The sequence below is a fragment of the Macadamia integrifolia genome, unplaced genomic scaffold (assembly GCF_013358625.1).
Source record: "Macadamia integrifolia cultivar HAES 741 unplaced genomic scaffold, SCU_Mint_v3 scaffold2859, whole genome shotgun sequence".
NCBI classification, from domain to species: Eukaryota; Viridiplantae; Streptophyta; class Magnoliopsida; order Proteales; family Proteaceae; genus Macadamia; species Macadamia integrifolia.
Window position 1 is genome coordinate 24,331 of NW_024869012.1, and position 17,626 is coordinate 41,956.

A 17,626-nucleotide genomic window follows, 5' to 3' on the forward strand; every position below is an offset into this window, starting at 1 on the left:
GCTGGCACAAATACAATGTCCTCATCGTTTGACGATATCTTCCACTCTTATATAGGAAGCAAGTATCATTTGCTCTCAGAGTACTCTCCATGACATGCCCTGACCACCCCGAGGGTGTGGGCACGTCAGGGAGTCCCTTTTCAAATGATTTCACTTCGAGCACAATGTATGATGCAGTTAGCAAATACAATTACAAACACGGGGTTAGCCTAACATGTTTTCAAATAAATGTGGTAGTGAAAAATGTTCTTGCATTTAAAGGTAGCATCTAGTATTGGAAGCTTGACATTTAATCCCCAGCAGAGTCGCCACTATGAGGGTAGCGGCTAGAGATGATGAGATGTCTCTCTTCCCTTAGGGGGAAAAGGACTTGCATCCCATCCTCTCTCCTCTCTCTTTCTCTTTCATGTGAGGGGAGGGGTTCGTGCTATGTGTGCTTTGCTTGGGAGCCCTGCACCGCTCGAAGATACGTGGAGGCCTATTTCACAAGAGTGTAAAATTCATCATTTGAGATGGGGGTTTGATGATGGTCCAATACAAGGATCGGGATCGGGATCGGGATCATACAAATGGGGGTTTGGAGTCGCCACCTAGGATTATGGGCCAAGGACCAAGGGGTGGGCCCAATTCCAGAGAAAAGGGCCCGATAATTGGTCTGGTCCAGAGATTTAGTGTAAATGTCAGGTTACAGAGTTGGGAAGGTGTTAGGCACCCAATCTACCTAGTTCAACCCATCTTCCTAATAGATGCTTAAAAACAAACATTTTCCATAATTATTACTATTGCACATGCATAGCTAAATTATCACACATATATACATTAATTGAATTTAAACTACTATGTACACTAAAACAAGGTCTATATAAAGTCTACATTATGGCAATTTGGTTGAGAAACTATACATGAACTTAACCCCTGTTTCGGGTCAAGAGGGGTGAGCCCCTAATTAGTACCAGCTCAGACTATCTTTTGTGTTATCCTGGCTCAGGGGAAGATGGTCTTGACTCAATTCTCTTTCTTGAGAGATACTGATTGTGGTGGTATTCGGACAGGGTTTCGGCTAGGAACGGTTACTTTCGAATTTGGATTTGGACAAAGCTTCAGCTAGGGAAGGCTATTTTCGGGCATTGGATGAGATGGCACTCTGGCAGAGCTTCCGCTGGGGATAGGCTAGGGAAGGGTTAGACCGAGGTGGCACTTTGATAGAGCTTCCGTTAGGAATGGCAATTTTTGAAAAATATTCCAAGGGCACTTGAACAGAGCTTCCACTAGGAACTGCTATTTTTGGAAAGAAATGGATTGACCTAAAAATGGATTGAAGATTTCTAAAGCCCCGAAGAACACTTTTGAAGATCCGAATAGAGTTTTGGATCTTGACAAAGATCTCTCCATAGACCCAAAGAATCTCAAGGGGGTTTCTACTTTGAGTAAAACTCAAGAACATTCAAAGGAGGGGGTTAAAGAACATACTACTTTTGGCAAATACTGGATTGCTAAGAACTTGGATTGAAAATCTTCAAAGTCCTGAAGAATACTTTGAAGATCCGAACAAGATTTCAAATCTTGACGAAGATTGCTTCAAAGACCCGAAGAAAATCAAGAGGGGGAGGGGAGGAGAGTTTCACTACAAGGGAGTGAGGTGGGGTTTTGGTTTGTGAAATCCAAAAGAGGGAGGGTATTTATAGGTTTTTCCGGCCAATAGGAAAGGGGGAACCTCTTTGCTCAACGGACAGAAAGGGGATTATTACCTAAAGTGAGGGAAGAGGACCTTTATACACTGGGTAAAAGAGGTGTTTGGGCCAAAATGGGTGGGGAGGGCTTTTGTCCAATGGGTAAAAAAGGGGTTTTTTGGGAGAAAGAATCACTAGCAAAAAAAGGGTTTTTTGGTCTTAAGTAGGTGGAGAGGAAATTTCTTTACCCACCAGATCAGGGGAATATCAATCCCGGACATTGACGGCGGTGCTCAAGATTGGGTCGAAGTGCACGGGGCATGGTCAGTACAAGAGGGAAGGCAACGTGTATAAAGTATGTGAGAAATGGCAAGGGTGTGCGTGTAATGGGGCATAGGTGGGTATAAGTGGGCAAAGGCTGGGCACAAAGGGGGTGCGGGCAGTGTGACATAGGTGGGCAGAGGATGGCCACAAACGGGGTGTGGGTAGCATAGCACAGGGGCACAGGCTAGGTGGGCAGCACGGCACAAGTGGGAACAGGTTGGCCTGTGCGCGCCGGCTAGCATGTGCATGCGCATGGTGTGCAGCAATGGTGCTTGCGAGGTGTAGCAATGGTGCAGGGGGTGCACATAGTGGTGCACGGGGGTGCTTGGGGGCATGTGCAAGGGTGTGTGGGGGCTCACGGGGGCACGCGGGGGCAAGGGCTAAGGTGTGCTGGAGCACGGGGCTGGGTGTGCGGGGGTGCTGGGCTGCATGGCTCATGGTTGGCATAGTGCAGGTTGGGTGCATACCAGGGGTACAGGACTGGGGTGCATGGCTAGATGGCACCAAGTACTACAACCATGGGCAGCAAGCATGCGCGCGGGCTGGCCAGCTGGCTAGCACGCTCGCGATTAGGGGTTTTTTCAGTGACGATTTTAAGATATTCATTGGTTCGATTTTGGAGTGTCATATATCGTCGAAATCGTATTTTCGAGCACTATCCATCCATATGATCATCTTGACCAGATTCCTTCATATATAAAAAGTTAAAATTAGACCCTCTTCTCTCCCGCACGAGGATTTCTAAGGTTTTGGGTTAGGGGAGTGTTTCCATCATCATCTCCATTGATTGAAAGCCGGAAGTTGCATCCAAGATTCATATTTCATCATAGCCAGAGGAGGGTGACAAAATTGGGTGTCTACACTTACATAACTAGGGACAACATACACAAACAAATGAAGCATAAAATTATACATAAACCATTCAGAGAATAAGATTTAGAACAAAAAATTATTCTAAAATAACTCCAAAATCATTACAAAATTTAATAAGACAACAAAACTATTCCTATTTTCTTTCAGTAATTCTTTGATCAACAAGAACAACTGATTTGAGTTCCTTGAGAGCTAAAACCATATCAAGTAACCCTAAACAAATCTCAGGTATGAAATATACCCATCAAATAACCGGGCTTAAAAATATAATATGTTCATCTAGCAAATAAATTACACAATAGTCAAAATCATCACTACATTCATATCCTTTGGGCTAAGAATGCGCTAGTCCTATTGCAAATCTAAATTTGTTGTGAAAATATAAATACTTTGTTACTTCTAAGCTTAGAAGCTTATAGGTTATAGTCATTTTCATACATATATTTTTCTTTAACTTGGGTGACATCACCTTTGGGCAAATGTCACCTACTTTGTTGCGTTCGAAAAAACTATAAAAGAATAAGATGTACCACTTTGATGGATTCCAAAAAATCCTTTCATAGCTTCTAGAAATGTACTGTGCGGCATAACATGTGTGGAAGCTCACACCTAGTTCAATTTTAACATATTTATCCATCATAGGGTGTTTCAAGCAAAACATGCAGGCACAAAATGACATGAATATGAATTTATTATATATTTCAGTCATAAATAATTTTTCAATATCATGGTAATAACAAAATAAATAAATAACTTAAAATAGTTCTAAAGCAAATAAAAATGGGTTCTAAAATAGTCATTTTGCATTAAAAGCAACATAGTACGCTGAATTTATCCTCCCACTGGCAAGCTAGTATACTGAATTTATCCTCCTACTGGTTGAGCTACATAAAATATCTTAAGATCCATAATTCTATCCTCCCACATGGTTCGACTTGTTATAAATTAATCCATTTACTAGAACACAAATTCTTTTATATGTAAAATAGACCAAAACTTGTTCATATAGGCCCAAAACTAAAGAAAACCAAACATATTTATCAATTAATATTCATAAACAGGTTTGAAAAATCAATGGCAGTGTTTGAGAACTTGGTTTTGGATTGATCAAAACCGATAATAATCCAACCCAATCAATCCAAATTAGCCCAATCAAATCGTAAAATAACACGTGAATCAAACCTATAATCTATGGTCATAGTCATGTAACACTCATCAACCCCATTGCCATTGATCAATTATCTAATACCTTTTAAGGCAAAACTCTTTGATTTAAAAATATAATGCCATACCTTTGGTTTAGATTTCCTAGTATAGAAAACTAGGTCTTTAAGGCACATATAGACCTCCATATCCTTAAGCCACTTTTAAAGACATATAGTTCAATGATTTAACACAGGGAAAATAATTAATCCAACATACAATGAAAGAATGTATATATATATATATATTTATATATCTTAAGCATGTAATATCAATGAAATGGAAAACAATATTACAATGCTAACCATTAAACATTACCAGAGTGTTAACTGTAACTATATTCCTAATCTTTAGGTCTGGAATGTATTGGTTCACTCAAAAACTGCAATGACTGTGGGAGCTCTTCAACTTCGAAAATTACTACCACCTTTGGGTGAATAGCAACTTCTAGGTTAAGGTCTGTCTATAATACACTTACATTTATGCTTATCTTTGATAATGTTGCAATTGGGTGAGCACTACCTAATTATTGCCAATAATTTTCTCTGTCTTTGAAAATAAGATAAAACCTTTGAGTTGTAGATCCATTGCATTAATCTTAGAGTTTACTACGTTGGTGGATTCCATCCATTCAACTGTAATAGTTTACAATGACACTTGGCAGCTTAACTTTGTGGATTATTTAAACAATGAACTAAAAATCATATGTAAACAAGTGCATAATCTTTCATTAGCCAATAAATAAGTTCTTATGTTGACATGCAAGTGATGTATAGGCTAGTTTTCTTTTATTTATTCTATTTAAGAGAAATACAAAGAAAAATAACAAAACTCACATACTTATAATTTTTACAAAACAAACCCTAAACATTGGTCAAAACTGAGCTCATAATATATCAAAACAAAGAGCACGAAAAACTGGACTCAATGCAAAAAACCAAGTCAAAAAATTCATCTGTATGAGATCGTACGGTAAATTTAAAGCATGTTGCCAAAAATTGAATTTTCTCTCCTCCGGACGCTGGCTGTCGATAGCGTATGATGGTGAGTCCGGCCAACTTCGATGACATGCCATATATCGCTATGTCCATCTCCTCGTCCCCTACAACTTTTATGAAGAAATTTTTTCTATATGGGACCTTTAAACGATGGTAAAATGGTGATTTTCATGAATTGAGATCCAAATCCTATACAAAATCGTTTTTAAATTGAATTTTCTTGATTCTAGCACCATAGTGGTTGGCTCTGATAACAAATGTTAGGGATTCTACTCCATAGAATCATATGAACAACCCCATAGTGTTTAGAATATAAGTACCAATCATAAAAGAGATTAACCACATACCCATTGAACGTAAATGGAGTACCTAAACTAGGATCAATGATAGCCTCACGAACAATGATGAAGAATTGAAGAACTACACAAGTGGAGTCCCTTTACTGAGTTCTTCTATAGCCTCTTACTCTAGGTTTTTCTCTCTTTTTGTGCACTTGCTCTTATGAGAATGCAATGTTTCCAAAACCATAAAGTTGTTAAGCTGTTAAAAGTAATGGCTACAGGGATCATCAGTATTCTATTAATTCTATTTATAATAGAATCCCTAAAACCCTATTCCACTCTCACAATGGAAAGAGCTAGGAGTGCAATAGTGCACCATTTATGGGTAGCAACAAAGAGATTTACACAGAAAAAAAGTGATGAAATAAAAAAAATTTATCCACTAAATCAATAGGTACATATGAGAAAATGGAGTCCTCGAGACATAGTATATATATTTTTGACATGGGAAATATGGTTGTATAAAAAAATCTTAATTTTACCGTTCATTTCACATTAGGGGGATCTCAAAATCTCATATATAGTTATGCTGAAACATTTAAATTAGGGAGAAATGTAATGGAAAGAGGGGTGATATTTAGAGCTATAATAACTATAGAGGCACAAATGTAACGAGTAATACTATGTGTTATGGCAAAAAACTAATGGCTAAGACCCTTCCGATCCAACAACTACAAACTAGCCAGGATATACAGGATTGGCTGAATAATTCGACAAAACCAACAAATCTAAAGACATTCAAGGAAGAAGCTGATCGACAAGTGGCGCTAAATAAACCACAACAACAACAACCGAACAGAGGATCCATCACTTGTAAGAGACCTCACGGGGAAGGACCTCTACAATCAAAAGGGACAACCACGCCTAGGGGCTAACCCCCTCAGCCGATCAGCCTGAGCAACTAGGCGACCGCATCATCTGGTTTGGGCCGATCTCCGTATCAATATCATGAAAAAGGATCCTTGGAGGAGAGAAGTTAGTCAAGCATGGCTCATTAACTACGAAGTGTATAGCGAATCTAGGAAGGGCACACTTTAGAATAACAGATATTCCCATGAAAAGAAGGGAATCTCGCCATATCATCAGAGATATGGCCAAAGTGGGACAATTTCCATTACATAAACAATCTCCATATCCACATCCCCGATATAACTCTTAACAGAATCAGACTCCTACCTACAATGGGACACTACCAAACTGGGATTATTCATCAACAACCGCCATCTCTCACTGTAAGAACTCCGGTAAGCCCTAGTCTAAAGGATGAATTTTCTTTCCTATTCTTAAGAGAATTATCTGTTTGATTCGAAAGTCTGACTTAGGCATCAGAGTGTCTAGTGTGTTTTATGCATATTATGTTCTACAAGTGCCAATGGAAGTCATATTCATGCAGCTGCAGGATTGAGAAATAGAAGCCCTGAAAACAAAGTAGTAATTGTGAATGAGGTAGAGAAGTATGTTTGGCCAGCAATTGCTTCATGCAAGGTAAAACCTGTTGTTTACAAGTCCTTTCCATTGGCCAAAGCAGCAGAGGCTCACCAACTCTTGGAAAGCAGCCTTCATATTGGAAAGATATTGTTGCTCCCATTAGCATCTTTTGATGAGGTCAACCTCCTCGTCAGCATATACGTACAAAATCAATGTCTAGTTGATACATGTGAAAATGTATCTTCTAGTTTCATTATGTAAGAAATAAAGCACCATTGATCATGATGGCTTTGTCTAAATAATCCAACATCCTAAAGAACTTCAACATATGTGTGGAAGTTGATCTACTTGAGCTTTACATTTTCTAGTTGTTGTATTTAAGGACTTAAAACAGAACATATGTTGGTGTATTTCATGAATGCTATGTCATTTTTTCTAAACAAAACTTGAGATGCCACATGCACATATGTCTTAGTAGCTTTGTCATGAGTAAAGAGGTATATCTAAGAATAGTACATTTAATTAGTGTAGAGAGAATATCACTTGATAGAAAATTAAAAGTACATGAGTTTCATGTAGATGTTATTGGAATTTTTGTTTTTCCCCTTAACCAATGGCATGGATATCACATGGTCAAATTTCATAAGCCTGTGTCTCGAAGAGAATACCCCAATTTTCCAACCAAAAAAAAAGAAGAAAAAATCTCACCAGAGAATTGTTTCTGGATCTGGTTGTGGTCCTATGCAGATCCTTAAAAAATGGAAAATTTTAAATTAAAAAGTAAAGTCAAGCTTGGAAACTCCCAAAATAGGGTAATGCATTGTCTGCAAACTTCAAAACAAGCTTTTAGAAGTGAAATTTTTAAGTCTCATTTCATAGATGAATGGATATAAAAAAAGAATTTGGAATATATTTGACTCAGTGATGGTTACTGCAATTCTTTTATTACTTCGTCAATCATGAGGAATGGTCTTATACTTCTATCTATCTTGTTTTATTTTATTTTATTTATTTATTTTTTTTTTAATGAAGGCGAAAACAAATTACTATAAAAGAGTCAATACATCTATGTCTCCATTTGAGACAGTGAGGTGTGATTTTTTATTCATAATTACATTAGCTAATTGTTTGAGATGCACCATTTTGTTAGTAGGCCTGAGCCACAAATATGTTAGTGATAAGAGATTATCAACATCCAAGAACTATGCTCCAAGGCCATGAAAAGGTACTATGGTAAAAAAATATTTGTTCTAGCTCCTCATAATCGCTCCATATCTCAGAGATGCTCCATCCATCTGATCTCGTCTATTATAGTCCAAGTACTAGACTCTTGGTGCTGACTTCGATACTTTTTTTTTGTCATCGAGCAATTGGTAGTCAATGAGGCACGTTTTCCTTTATTGAGAATACATGTGGCTCATCCATAAATATTGTTAATATTATTTGAGAGACTTAGCACGGATCAATATAGTGGTGTTAGATAGGAGAACCTAGTTAAAGGCTGATTATTTTATTGACTGGTCAAATGTTGTTGAAGCATTGGTTGGCAGTATGGTCCAGCCCATTGTTTTACAGGGTCACGATGGAAAAAGGGCTTGGTCTATATTCAGAGAAAGCAACTTTATTTCCATGCATTCCACTAAAAAAAAAAAAAAACTTTATTTCTATGTACCCAAAGCAATATCATGTAATTATAATAAGTTCCTTAAAATAATAGGCAAATTGTACAGAAAAAAGAAAAAGAAAGCAGAGGCAAATAGATTTTCAATTCATAGACCCAATGGTCGGGCAGCCCAAATTCTCTTAAAAATGTCACAAGAGAAGAAAGTATGCCAAATAGGCTAATTATGGTTGTGATAGAGATCATAGGAAGGATCCAATGTCATCCATCTCCCAATTATGTCTTTCATGGGAATTCCTCTGAGTAATAATCTCTGGAAGAAGACTTCAAATTTTGAGTGTAACTTGAGTTTCCAAAAGAATTGCAATCAATGTAAGCATATAGAAGAGCAAGTACACCTATTTAAAATTCCAATTGAGTTAGAAAGCAAGCCATACTTCAAAAAATTAGCAGTCATTCTAGTAATAACGGACCCTTTTTTGAGAGGTGATACCATTTATCAGAGTTGGTGTTAATAGGAATTTGTAGGATAACAATTATTACTATCTATCATTGCTTGGGTCAATTATGCACATTATACTAGAGGGGGTGGGGTGAAGAAAGAAAAAATAGGGGGCTAAACCGGTAAACTCTCCCAGTATTTATTGGGTTTTAAGTTACCACAACTATTAATCTAAAATAGCTTTAAGATAGGTGATAGTGTGATACTCCTAATAAATTGTATTTCAAGAATTATTCTAATTCAATAATGTGAATTAAGGGTGTATTTTTGTTGTATCCGAACGTCTACTTGCTGAAGCCCTTATTAATTAATTTATTTTTTTTACATATAAAATGTTAGATAAGGAAAAATATGCACTTATTAAGTGATGTTAAATTAAGCACGTATTTTTTCGTATTATCCATTTTAAAAATAATTCTATTTATTTTATAAATAAAAAATCAAAACCCCAAATCCCTTCCTAATTGAAAATCCAAACCTAGAGAATGATGTAGGGATACTCCTTGTACGCTTCTTTACCCTAATATTTATTTCAACTAGGGGTATCAATCCCAAGCCCAAATTGACAGAATTAACCAAGCCCTACCATTTAAATATGGCCCAACATGTACCAATTATTAAACGTGCCAGGCCCAACCCGTTTAAAAACATATAGTACATGGTGCAAGGAGTAAGTTTGACCGGCCTGATTCGGCTCGATACGTTTAGTTCGATAGTTCATATGATTTTTTATTATATATATATATATATATATTGATTTGAATGTAATTAAATGTAAAGTCTTTTCTAAATTGTTGATGATTTAATAAAATTTATTAAAGTTTTTTGAATCTAAGATGATTAAAGACTGCTTAAGATTAAGACTCATCTAAAGGTTTTATTGATGAATTAGCCCATTTAAAGTCTGATTAGCCCGATTAAGAGAAGACAAGTTAAAGCTCAGAACTTGACCGAGTTTGATATGAGATTGATCAAGACCGACTCATTCCTTAAATAGGTAGGTCACTATGCAAGGGTATAGGCCCGCTAGGACCAACTAGGCCCGACTGAGACCATCTCGACTTGACCGATTGACACCCCTAATTTCAACCAATCATAAAGAGGGCCTTTTAAGTTATTTTTTTGGTTTAAAACCCTAAGTACATATATGTTTCATAGTAAATATAAATCCATATTTTTACTTATAGAGCAGCTGCATTAATCACATACCCATATCATTGTTGTACTTGATTTATTATGTTGAATTTTTGAAAAGTATCATTGCCATCTGACCCGTTCAATTGCCATATGTTTCCATTCCCATATCATTATTATTCCCAAACCTACTAACTTATGGTCCATTCATGACCTATGTTGGCAATAGGCCGGACTTCCTAAGAGCTTGTTTGGTAACTCTCCCGAGATCATCTTTTTTATTATAGATTCCATTTTATAACAGAAATGGGCAGAAAAGCGTTTGGTAATTTCTCTCTCATTTCTGTGCCCAAGAAATGAATCAATCCAAAATATCATCTCAAGAATGAGGATCAAGTCTTCAGTCCTAAGCATGGTTTCAAGCAGGGGTGTCAATCCAAAGCCCGCACTAGTAGGCCCGATCAAACCCTACTCGCTTAAGGTCTGATTTGAACTGGCCCGTTTATTAAATGGGCATTCACGGTGTTGGCCACTAGCCCGTCGAGTGCCCAACCGACCTGACTTACTTAAGAAGCTGGCTAGAACTGACTCATTTAGCCTGACCGGCTCAATCCCCTTAAAAATTGCCTAAATACCTATTTTACCATTAATACTACAAAATATGAGTAAAGAATATATATGACTAAAATATCCACATTCTAAATGGGACATTCAATTGTTAAAAAGAGCATAATTCTTGCAACTTAGATTACATTTTAACGACATGATTCCCTTGGATATATATATATATATATAATTCCCTTGGATTTTGTTAAATGGGTCATTTAATTGTTATTAATTGTTCAATTGTTAAAACATAATTCCCTTGGTTTCGGAATTGTGAATAATAGTTTAATCATTTTAAAAAATGATTTTAAGGTAGGCACGTTTGGAGCCCTTTTAAAATTAAATAGGTCCCTATCCCGTTTAATGTCCGTATAAGGCCTGTTTAAGGTAGCCCGATTAAAGCCCGACACCGATCGGCCAGATTACAAACTGTACCATATCCCCCAAACCTAGGCTCGTTTAAGTAAGCAGGCATTCACAGTGCAAGGATTTCACACCACTAGGCCCAGTTAGGCCTGACCGAAACTGGCCCGGTCATACCAAACCGATTGATACCCCTAGTTTCAAGTATTGGTCTAGGATCAATTGTATCAGTCGTATCAAATCAATATCAGCTGAGATCGATTCTCAATCTGATACCGATTCAGATTGATTATTCGGATTGTTTCAAGGGTAAAATTAGAAAAAAACAGTATATTTTATAAAAATAGGGGTAAAATAGACTGATACCCACCGATCCCATATCGGTGGTCGTCCCCTAACTCCTTGGTCCTAAGATGGTGGAAATAAAAAAAGAAATTGTTCCCGAGAAAAACCTCAAAAACTCCTGATAAACCCTAACATCACACTGCAAAGAGAAGGAGCCGCTCTTGCCTTCAGCTGGACGACCTTGTGGATAGACGTTGCTCCCTCCGGGAAAGTCGATCTTGCCTCTGAAATCTCTCCGGGAGCCGACCTTGCCTCTACTCCTGAAGCCCTCTGAACTCACTCCGGCGTTCGACGACGAGAAGAATACCCTGCAACAGTCGACCCAGAACTTCTTGGTAGGTACATCCCTCCCAGATAAAGCGATGCTTCTTCTTCTTCTCTTCTCCTCAATGTTCGTTGCTGCTTCTCTTAACATCTGACCAAAGAAGAGAAAGAGAGGGTGAGAGAGCAAAAAATCGTCAGGAGACGAGGTAACGTTCTGCAGTCGCAGAGGCAATTCTTTTAATCAGAAAAAGAAAAGGGATAGGGATATTTTTCACTTCTTTGGTTCCTCCCTCTCAGTAGGAAATCGTCAAGTAATTTTCAACACTTTTGAGTTCCCAGTTGCAATTTTTTTCTGCTTTCAGATCCTCAATTCGTTATTAACTATAAAGAGAGAGATTCTATAAATAGCGAAGAGAAAGTTGCAGAGCCCACCTTTGGATTTGGGTTCTGGTGGCTGATCTCTTATCAGTTTTTTTTTGGGTGGAAATCTCTAATCTGATTTTTGGGATACATCCTTTAAATGCATGCTCCTCTTCATCAAGTGAAATATTAGTAGAGGCCACTAAGCTGTTTTTTTTGGTAGCGTTTGGAGTTTGTTCAGTTTTGAATGATTAATTATGTACAGGTTAATACGAAGAGGGTTTGGTTTTGATTTTGTTCTTGAAAAGACAAAGCTGTAAGGGGTCATATTGTTATGGTCTGGTGTGCGGGTCGATAGCTTTTTATAATTTTTGTTTGGTATGGTCATCTGCAAGACTGGGTCTTTCCAATTTGTTGCTTGTGGATATCTGGTGAGAAATAGAATCTGACCCAACTTAGGGGTTTTAATTATTAAGATGGATACAATGCGGAGTCCCCCATCTGGAATTTTGCCAATTAGAAGACTTACATAAAAGGAATGGAGCCTTAATACATACAGATACATTGTTTTTCTTCTCACTTTTATAGCATATGCTTGCTACCATGCTTCTAGAAAACCTACCAGCATTGTTAAGAGTGTTTTGGATCCAGAGCCTAGCAAGGTTGGCCGTGCCAATCCTTGGCCACTTGGTGAGGTTTTTGTTAAGAAGCAAGGGTTGACTAATAAAGGCTCTTGATGGGTTCTCTTTAATGGAGAGGATGGTGAAATTGGGTGAAATTGATGTTGCATTTCTTGCTTGTTACTCTATGGGGATGTATGTAGCAGGGCACCTTGGAGAAAGAAAAATAAAATTGTGATGTGTTGATGTTGTGGTGGTGGTTGGCAGAGTGAGATGAGAACCGCTTCTGGCTGTCCAATGCCAACCCCATCCTCCATAGATCCCCACAACCTCCTTTTTTTTTTTTTTTTTTAAGAGAACATTTTATTTTAATGTTTACATCCTTACAGCTCTACAGATAGGTTTTGATCATGTACTGCATTTCCAAGTAGTGATGACAAAGGGGTTGTGTGGGGTGGGTCTTCGGTGATCCTACTCCAACCCTGTCGTAACCCCTTGAAACTGAAACCATCTCACTTCTCACAGGTCTGAAATTGAAAGCCCACTACAGTGAAATTATGACTTTTTTTTTATAACCATGAAACCATGTATTTTGATATCAATTTCATTTCAATATGGTCATTAAAGGCATTTGTGTAAATATTGAAATAATTGAAAAAATGTGCCAGGGAATAGTTCTTACCAAACGCCATTTTACTCCAGAACTATCCCCAGAACGGTTTCGGAACAAGTTTACCAAACGCCCAAATAGAGTCAAAAAATCATCTTTTAATGATTTAACACAAATAGATGATTTTGCCGAAGAACAACGTTCTCAGAACAGAATCGTTACCAAATGGGCTCTAAGAGGTCGTTCACATGGCAAGTAATAGGATTGGTGTGGTTTGATGAGTTTGGATCTGTTGGATGTATGTTCACCTAGAGTATATGTGAGGATCTGACACCAATTCCATTTTCTGCCATTAAAATAGTGAAGAGGATCCAAATTCTGATCGGTTGGCACCCATAGACCGTGCAAAATTAAACCTGTCTGATCGGTCCAGAGGTGGTTTGGCTTCCAGTACACGTACATCGTAGGGCTACAACTTTCCCTTCTTAAACCCTTAAAACAACATCGCCTCCCTCTTTGCTTTCTCTTTGGTCGCTCACGAAGGTAAGCACCTCTTCTCATGTCTATTCGTTTGTTTGCTTACTGTGTTGTTTCTTTTTCCGTCTCTATCTACTTCCTTCCCATGGAGATGGTTAGTTTCTGTTGCAGGTTTTGATTATATCATTTGTGGAAATTGTATTTTCCCCCACCCACTGTTACCTTAATCTGCTCGTGCTCTTCTCCTGCAAGTAACTCATGTGAAAGACTTTAAAACTCTTTTTTTCCCGGTATAAATTGGTTGTAGGAAGATGCATGCCAAAGCAAAGAAGGCTATGGTGAAGAAAATAAAGAAGGCTTCTTCTAAGCCACTTGTTTCTAATCATAAAAGTGAAGATGCTGATTTCTTGGTATGTCGGTTTCTAGTTCTACCCATTGTTTGTGTTGGAGAACTTTTTCTGTATTGTTTTTATTGAATCTAAACTATTATTGTTATTAATTTTTTCCCCTGTTTGAACAATGAAGCCATTAGGAGGCGGTCCAGGGCGGAAATTGCCTGCTCAAGAAGTACCTGTTGATAATAATGCCACGGTCTTATATATTGGCCGGATACCTCATGGTTTTTACGAGGAGGAAATGGAAGGTACAGTTCTTTTTCTTCTTTATTTTGATTTGAGAAATTATGTTGTCTTTAGGTGATATGTTTGATGTGGTGTACTGGATTTTCATTGCTTCTAATTCTTCCTGACTAGATTTTTTTTACAGGGTTTTTTAAACAGTTTGGTACAATCAAGAGACTAAGGATTTCACGGAACAAGAAGGTTTGATATCAAAATTTATCTATCCCTAACGTTATTCCTCAATTTATTGGAGAATATATCTGTATATACACTGTATCTTCAGGATTCAAAATCACTCTTGTGGTGGTGTTGGGTAAACATTTTAGCTGCTGCACGATTGGTACATTTTAATGATAGAAACCTCATATGATGTATGAATTGTATTGTTGTGTGGATACACACTTCCATGGATATCCTTTTGGTTGGCGATCTTCTAGAGCCAAAATAGGGAACAAGAATATGTTTGCTGATCTGTCCTTTTTTTATTTATTTTTATTTTTTATTTTTTTTATAGGTATGACATTAATGTTCACATGACTGTTTCTGTTAAATGGGACATCAGGTTATTTTAACCTATATGTGTGTTATAGATTATGTGGTCAAAAACTGTAGATTTTGTTGTATTGGTATTTGCACATGTGATGAAAGAATCTGCTCTAATTTGTAAGTGTTGACAACGAAGTTCTAAAACTAGTCACCACACACCATATACATATCTCTAATTATGTCCACATATTTACTTGGAACACTTCTCTTCGCTAGTACTTGCCAATTTAACTCTCTAGGTACTGTGGCATAAGCTTTTTCTAGGTCGATTAGGATAAGATGAAGATCCTTCTTGCAATCTCTAAATCTCTCCATGAGTCTCCTAAGTAAATAAATATGTTATGGATCTTCTTGGCATAAAACCAAATTGGTTTTCCGTAATAGTTGTTTCTTTTCTTAGGTGGATTTCAATGACCTTTTCCATAACTTTATTCTGTGACTCATTAATTTTATGCCTCTATAGTTATTGTAACTCTGAATATCACCTTTATTTTTATAAATTGGGACTACAATGCCCCGCTTCCATTTGCCTAGTATTTTTCTTTGTGGTCATAATCTTGTTAAATAGCTTGGTTAGCCAAGATAAACCACAAATCCCTACGCTATTCAACACTTCTATAGGGGCTTGTTGCCTTTCCTACTTTTATCTTTCTTAAAGCTTATTTTGTTTCAGAGATCCTAATTTTACTTCTATATTTATGCCATGTGGTGTTAGGATGAGTAATATTGCCTTCTGGTGCCTTATTACTCAAGGAGCCTCCATTAAGTAGGCCGTAGAAGTACTCTCCCCACCTCTCCTCAATGTCCGCATCCCTTATCAGTACTCTACCATCCTCACCTTTAATACATCTAACATAGTTGAAATCTCTGCTCTTCCTTTCTCTCATTTTTCAGCTATCTTATAGGTAGCTTTTTCCCTATCCTTTTTTTTCAGATTATTATTAAGATCTTCATATTTCTTTGCCCCTACTTTCCTCACAATCTTCATAGCTTTGTTTTTAACAAATTTATATCCTTTTAGATCCTCCGCCTCTTTAGTCCTTTGTCATGTTTCAAAACTAGTTTACTTAGTCTTAATGGCTACTTGGACCTTATCATCCCACCAGCAAGTCTCACTGGGAGCATGACGCATGCCTTTCGATCTTGTTGAATACAAGGGAAACATTAGAGGATATCAGTGTGAAGGAATGATCGATGACCTGAAAGCAGCAAGAGTTCATCAGTTGAACATTTATAAGGCGTGGAACTCAAGGATGTGAATGCATAAGATCCGATGATGTATGCAGAATACAAGTTGAAAGTCGGAGTAAAAAAATTTACAGCCTTGCCTGTTTTGTGATAGGATGGGGAACATGCAATTTGATTTATGTACCATATGAGAGGTTGGATGGAGCTTACAAATCCAATAACTCTTGCTATCATACATTACCAGTGAAAGCTCTAGTTTTCTGCTACTTGTGAAGGCACCAGTTAAGTTAGTTGTTCTACATTCATGCAACCTAAGAGATCCACAAAAATATTTCTCATTCTTATACATGATGCCCTGAAACATGACTGCAAGCCAAGTTTCTCTGTTGAACTCTCATGTTTTCAAGTTTTTGTTTTCTTATAGAATGTTAACTTTCTTTTGGTTTGGTATTCAACAGACAGGAAAATCGAAGCACTTTGGTTTCATCGAATTTGAGTCTCCAGAGGTTATACTTATTTTAACTGTGTTTATTATTCTTTTTTCAGACTTATTGTCGATATTCTAATATATCCCATGCTACATGCAGGTGGCAAAAATTGTGGCTGAAAGTATGCATAACTACCTACTTTTTGAGCACTTGTTGCAAGTCGACCTTGTTCCTTCGGAGCGTGTTCATCCCAAATTGTATGAAATTTATTTTACTGCTATAGTTTTTAAGTAATTTGATGGACATGCAAAATTTGGTGGAAGAAAATGAAGGTTACATCACATGATCTGTTTTACTAGTGGTAATTTGGAATGCTCTCCAGTGGTCATTCACATAACTAATCTGTTGAAAGTTTTCACGTATAATTGATGGTATCATTATTAATAAAAAACTGTGAACATGCTTTTGGTTTTAGTAGATGAAGATATAAAAGCTGAAAAGAAAAAGGGGAAAACCAGACCTGTAGTGTAGAGCATCGCGCGTATAGCTGTAGGATTTATAATTCTATTTACTATTTATTGCTGGGGATAATTTCTTTTGCTCTGCCAGTTGAGATAAGCTTATCCCAACAGTCTATTATTTGGGCCATGTAACAGGATGATGTGGCAATTTTGACTGCTGGATACTTGATAGACAAGTGTAGGTTTGGATCAGCTATGCATCAAATTTCAGAACCTTATCCAATCAAATACCCTAGCATCTATTGGCATTTATCCTTGTATTTTTCAGTCGTCTGTGTATGCCCATGCACCTCCTGTAGTCCCTAGATTTTCAAAGCTTAATTTTTCCACTTGGCAATGTTTGTTTGATCTGAAACATGACAAGTAGGTAGGGGGCAGTGGTGTCCACCCTTCCACAAATTTGGGACTCATCCGATCTGCCATGTGGCAGATGTTTGGGCCATTGAGACAAAGCTTATTTCAGCAGGCTGTTAAGGAAACTTTTCATACTTCGGAGAAATCTATCAATAATGTTATTTTATATGTAAAAACCAATACTAAAATTGTTGAAATCTAGCCCTTTTTTTTTTTTTTTTTTTTTTTTT

General features: G+C 37.3%; 1 protein-coding gene across 4 annotated transcripts; it reads left to right on the forward strand.

Moving 5' to 3' along the window:
* Window positions 1-11,443: 11,443 nt before the first annotated feature.
* On the forward strand, window positions 11,444-16,918 carry LOC122067346 (uncharacterized RNA-binding protein C1827.05c-like). 4 transcript variants are annotated; one of them, XM_042631172.1, is made up of 7 exons: window positions 11,444-11,743; window positions 13,624-13,805; window positions 14,047-14,149; window positions 14,265-14,382; window positions 14,505-14,560; window positions 16,552-16,599; window positions 16,681-16,918. In XM_042631172.1, the coding sequence occupies exons 3-7, from the start codon at window positions 14,051-14,053 to the stop codon at window positions 16,813-16,815; spliced, it is 456 nt and encodes a 151-aa protein (XP_042487106.1). In that variant the 5' UTR covers window positions 11,444-11,743; window positions 13,624-13,805; window positions 14,047-14,050; the 3' UTR covers window positions 16,816-16,918. The 4 variants fall into 4 exon arrangements, with proteins under 4 accessions (XP_042487106.1, XP_042487105.1, XP_042487104.1 ...); XM_042631171.1 differs by lacking the exon at window positions 13,624-13,805 and having other exon boundaries at window positions 11,444-11,747; XM_042631170.1 differs by lacking the exon at window positions 13,624-13,805.
* Window positions 16,919-17,626: the final 708 nt, after the last annotated feature.

What these genes read in the sequence shown, in the direction of transcription:
- LOC122067346 (XM_042631171.1), top strand. Translation starts at nt 14,051, where the DNA reads ATGCATGCCAAAGCAAAGAAGGCTATGGTGAAGAAAATAAAGAAGGCT. An exon ending in TTACGAGGAGGAAATGGAAG is followed by an intron (nt 14,383 to 14,504) that starts GTACAGTTCTTT and finishes TTTTTTTTACAG; the next exon opens with GGTTTTTTAAACAGTTTGGT. An exon ending in GGATTTCACGGAACAAGAAG is followed by an intron (nt 14,561 to 16,551) that starts GTTTGATATCAA and finishes GGTATTCAACAG; the next exon opens with ACAGGAAAATCGAAGCACTT.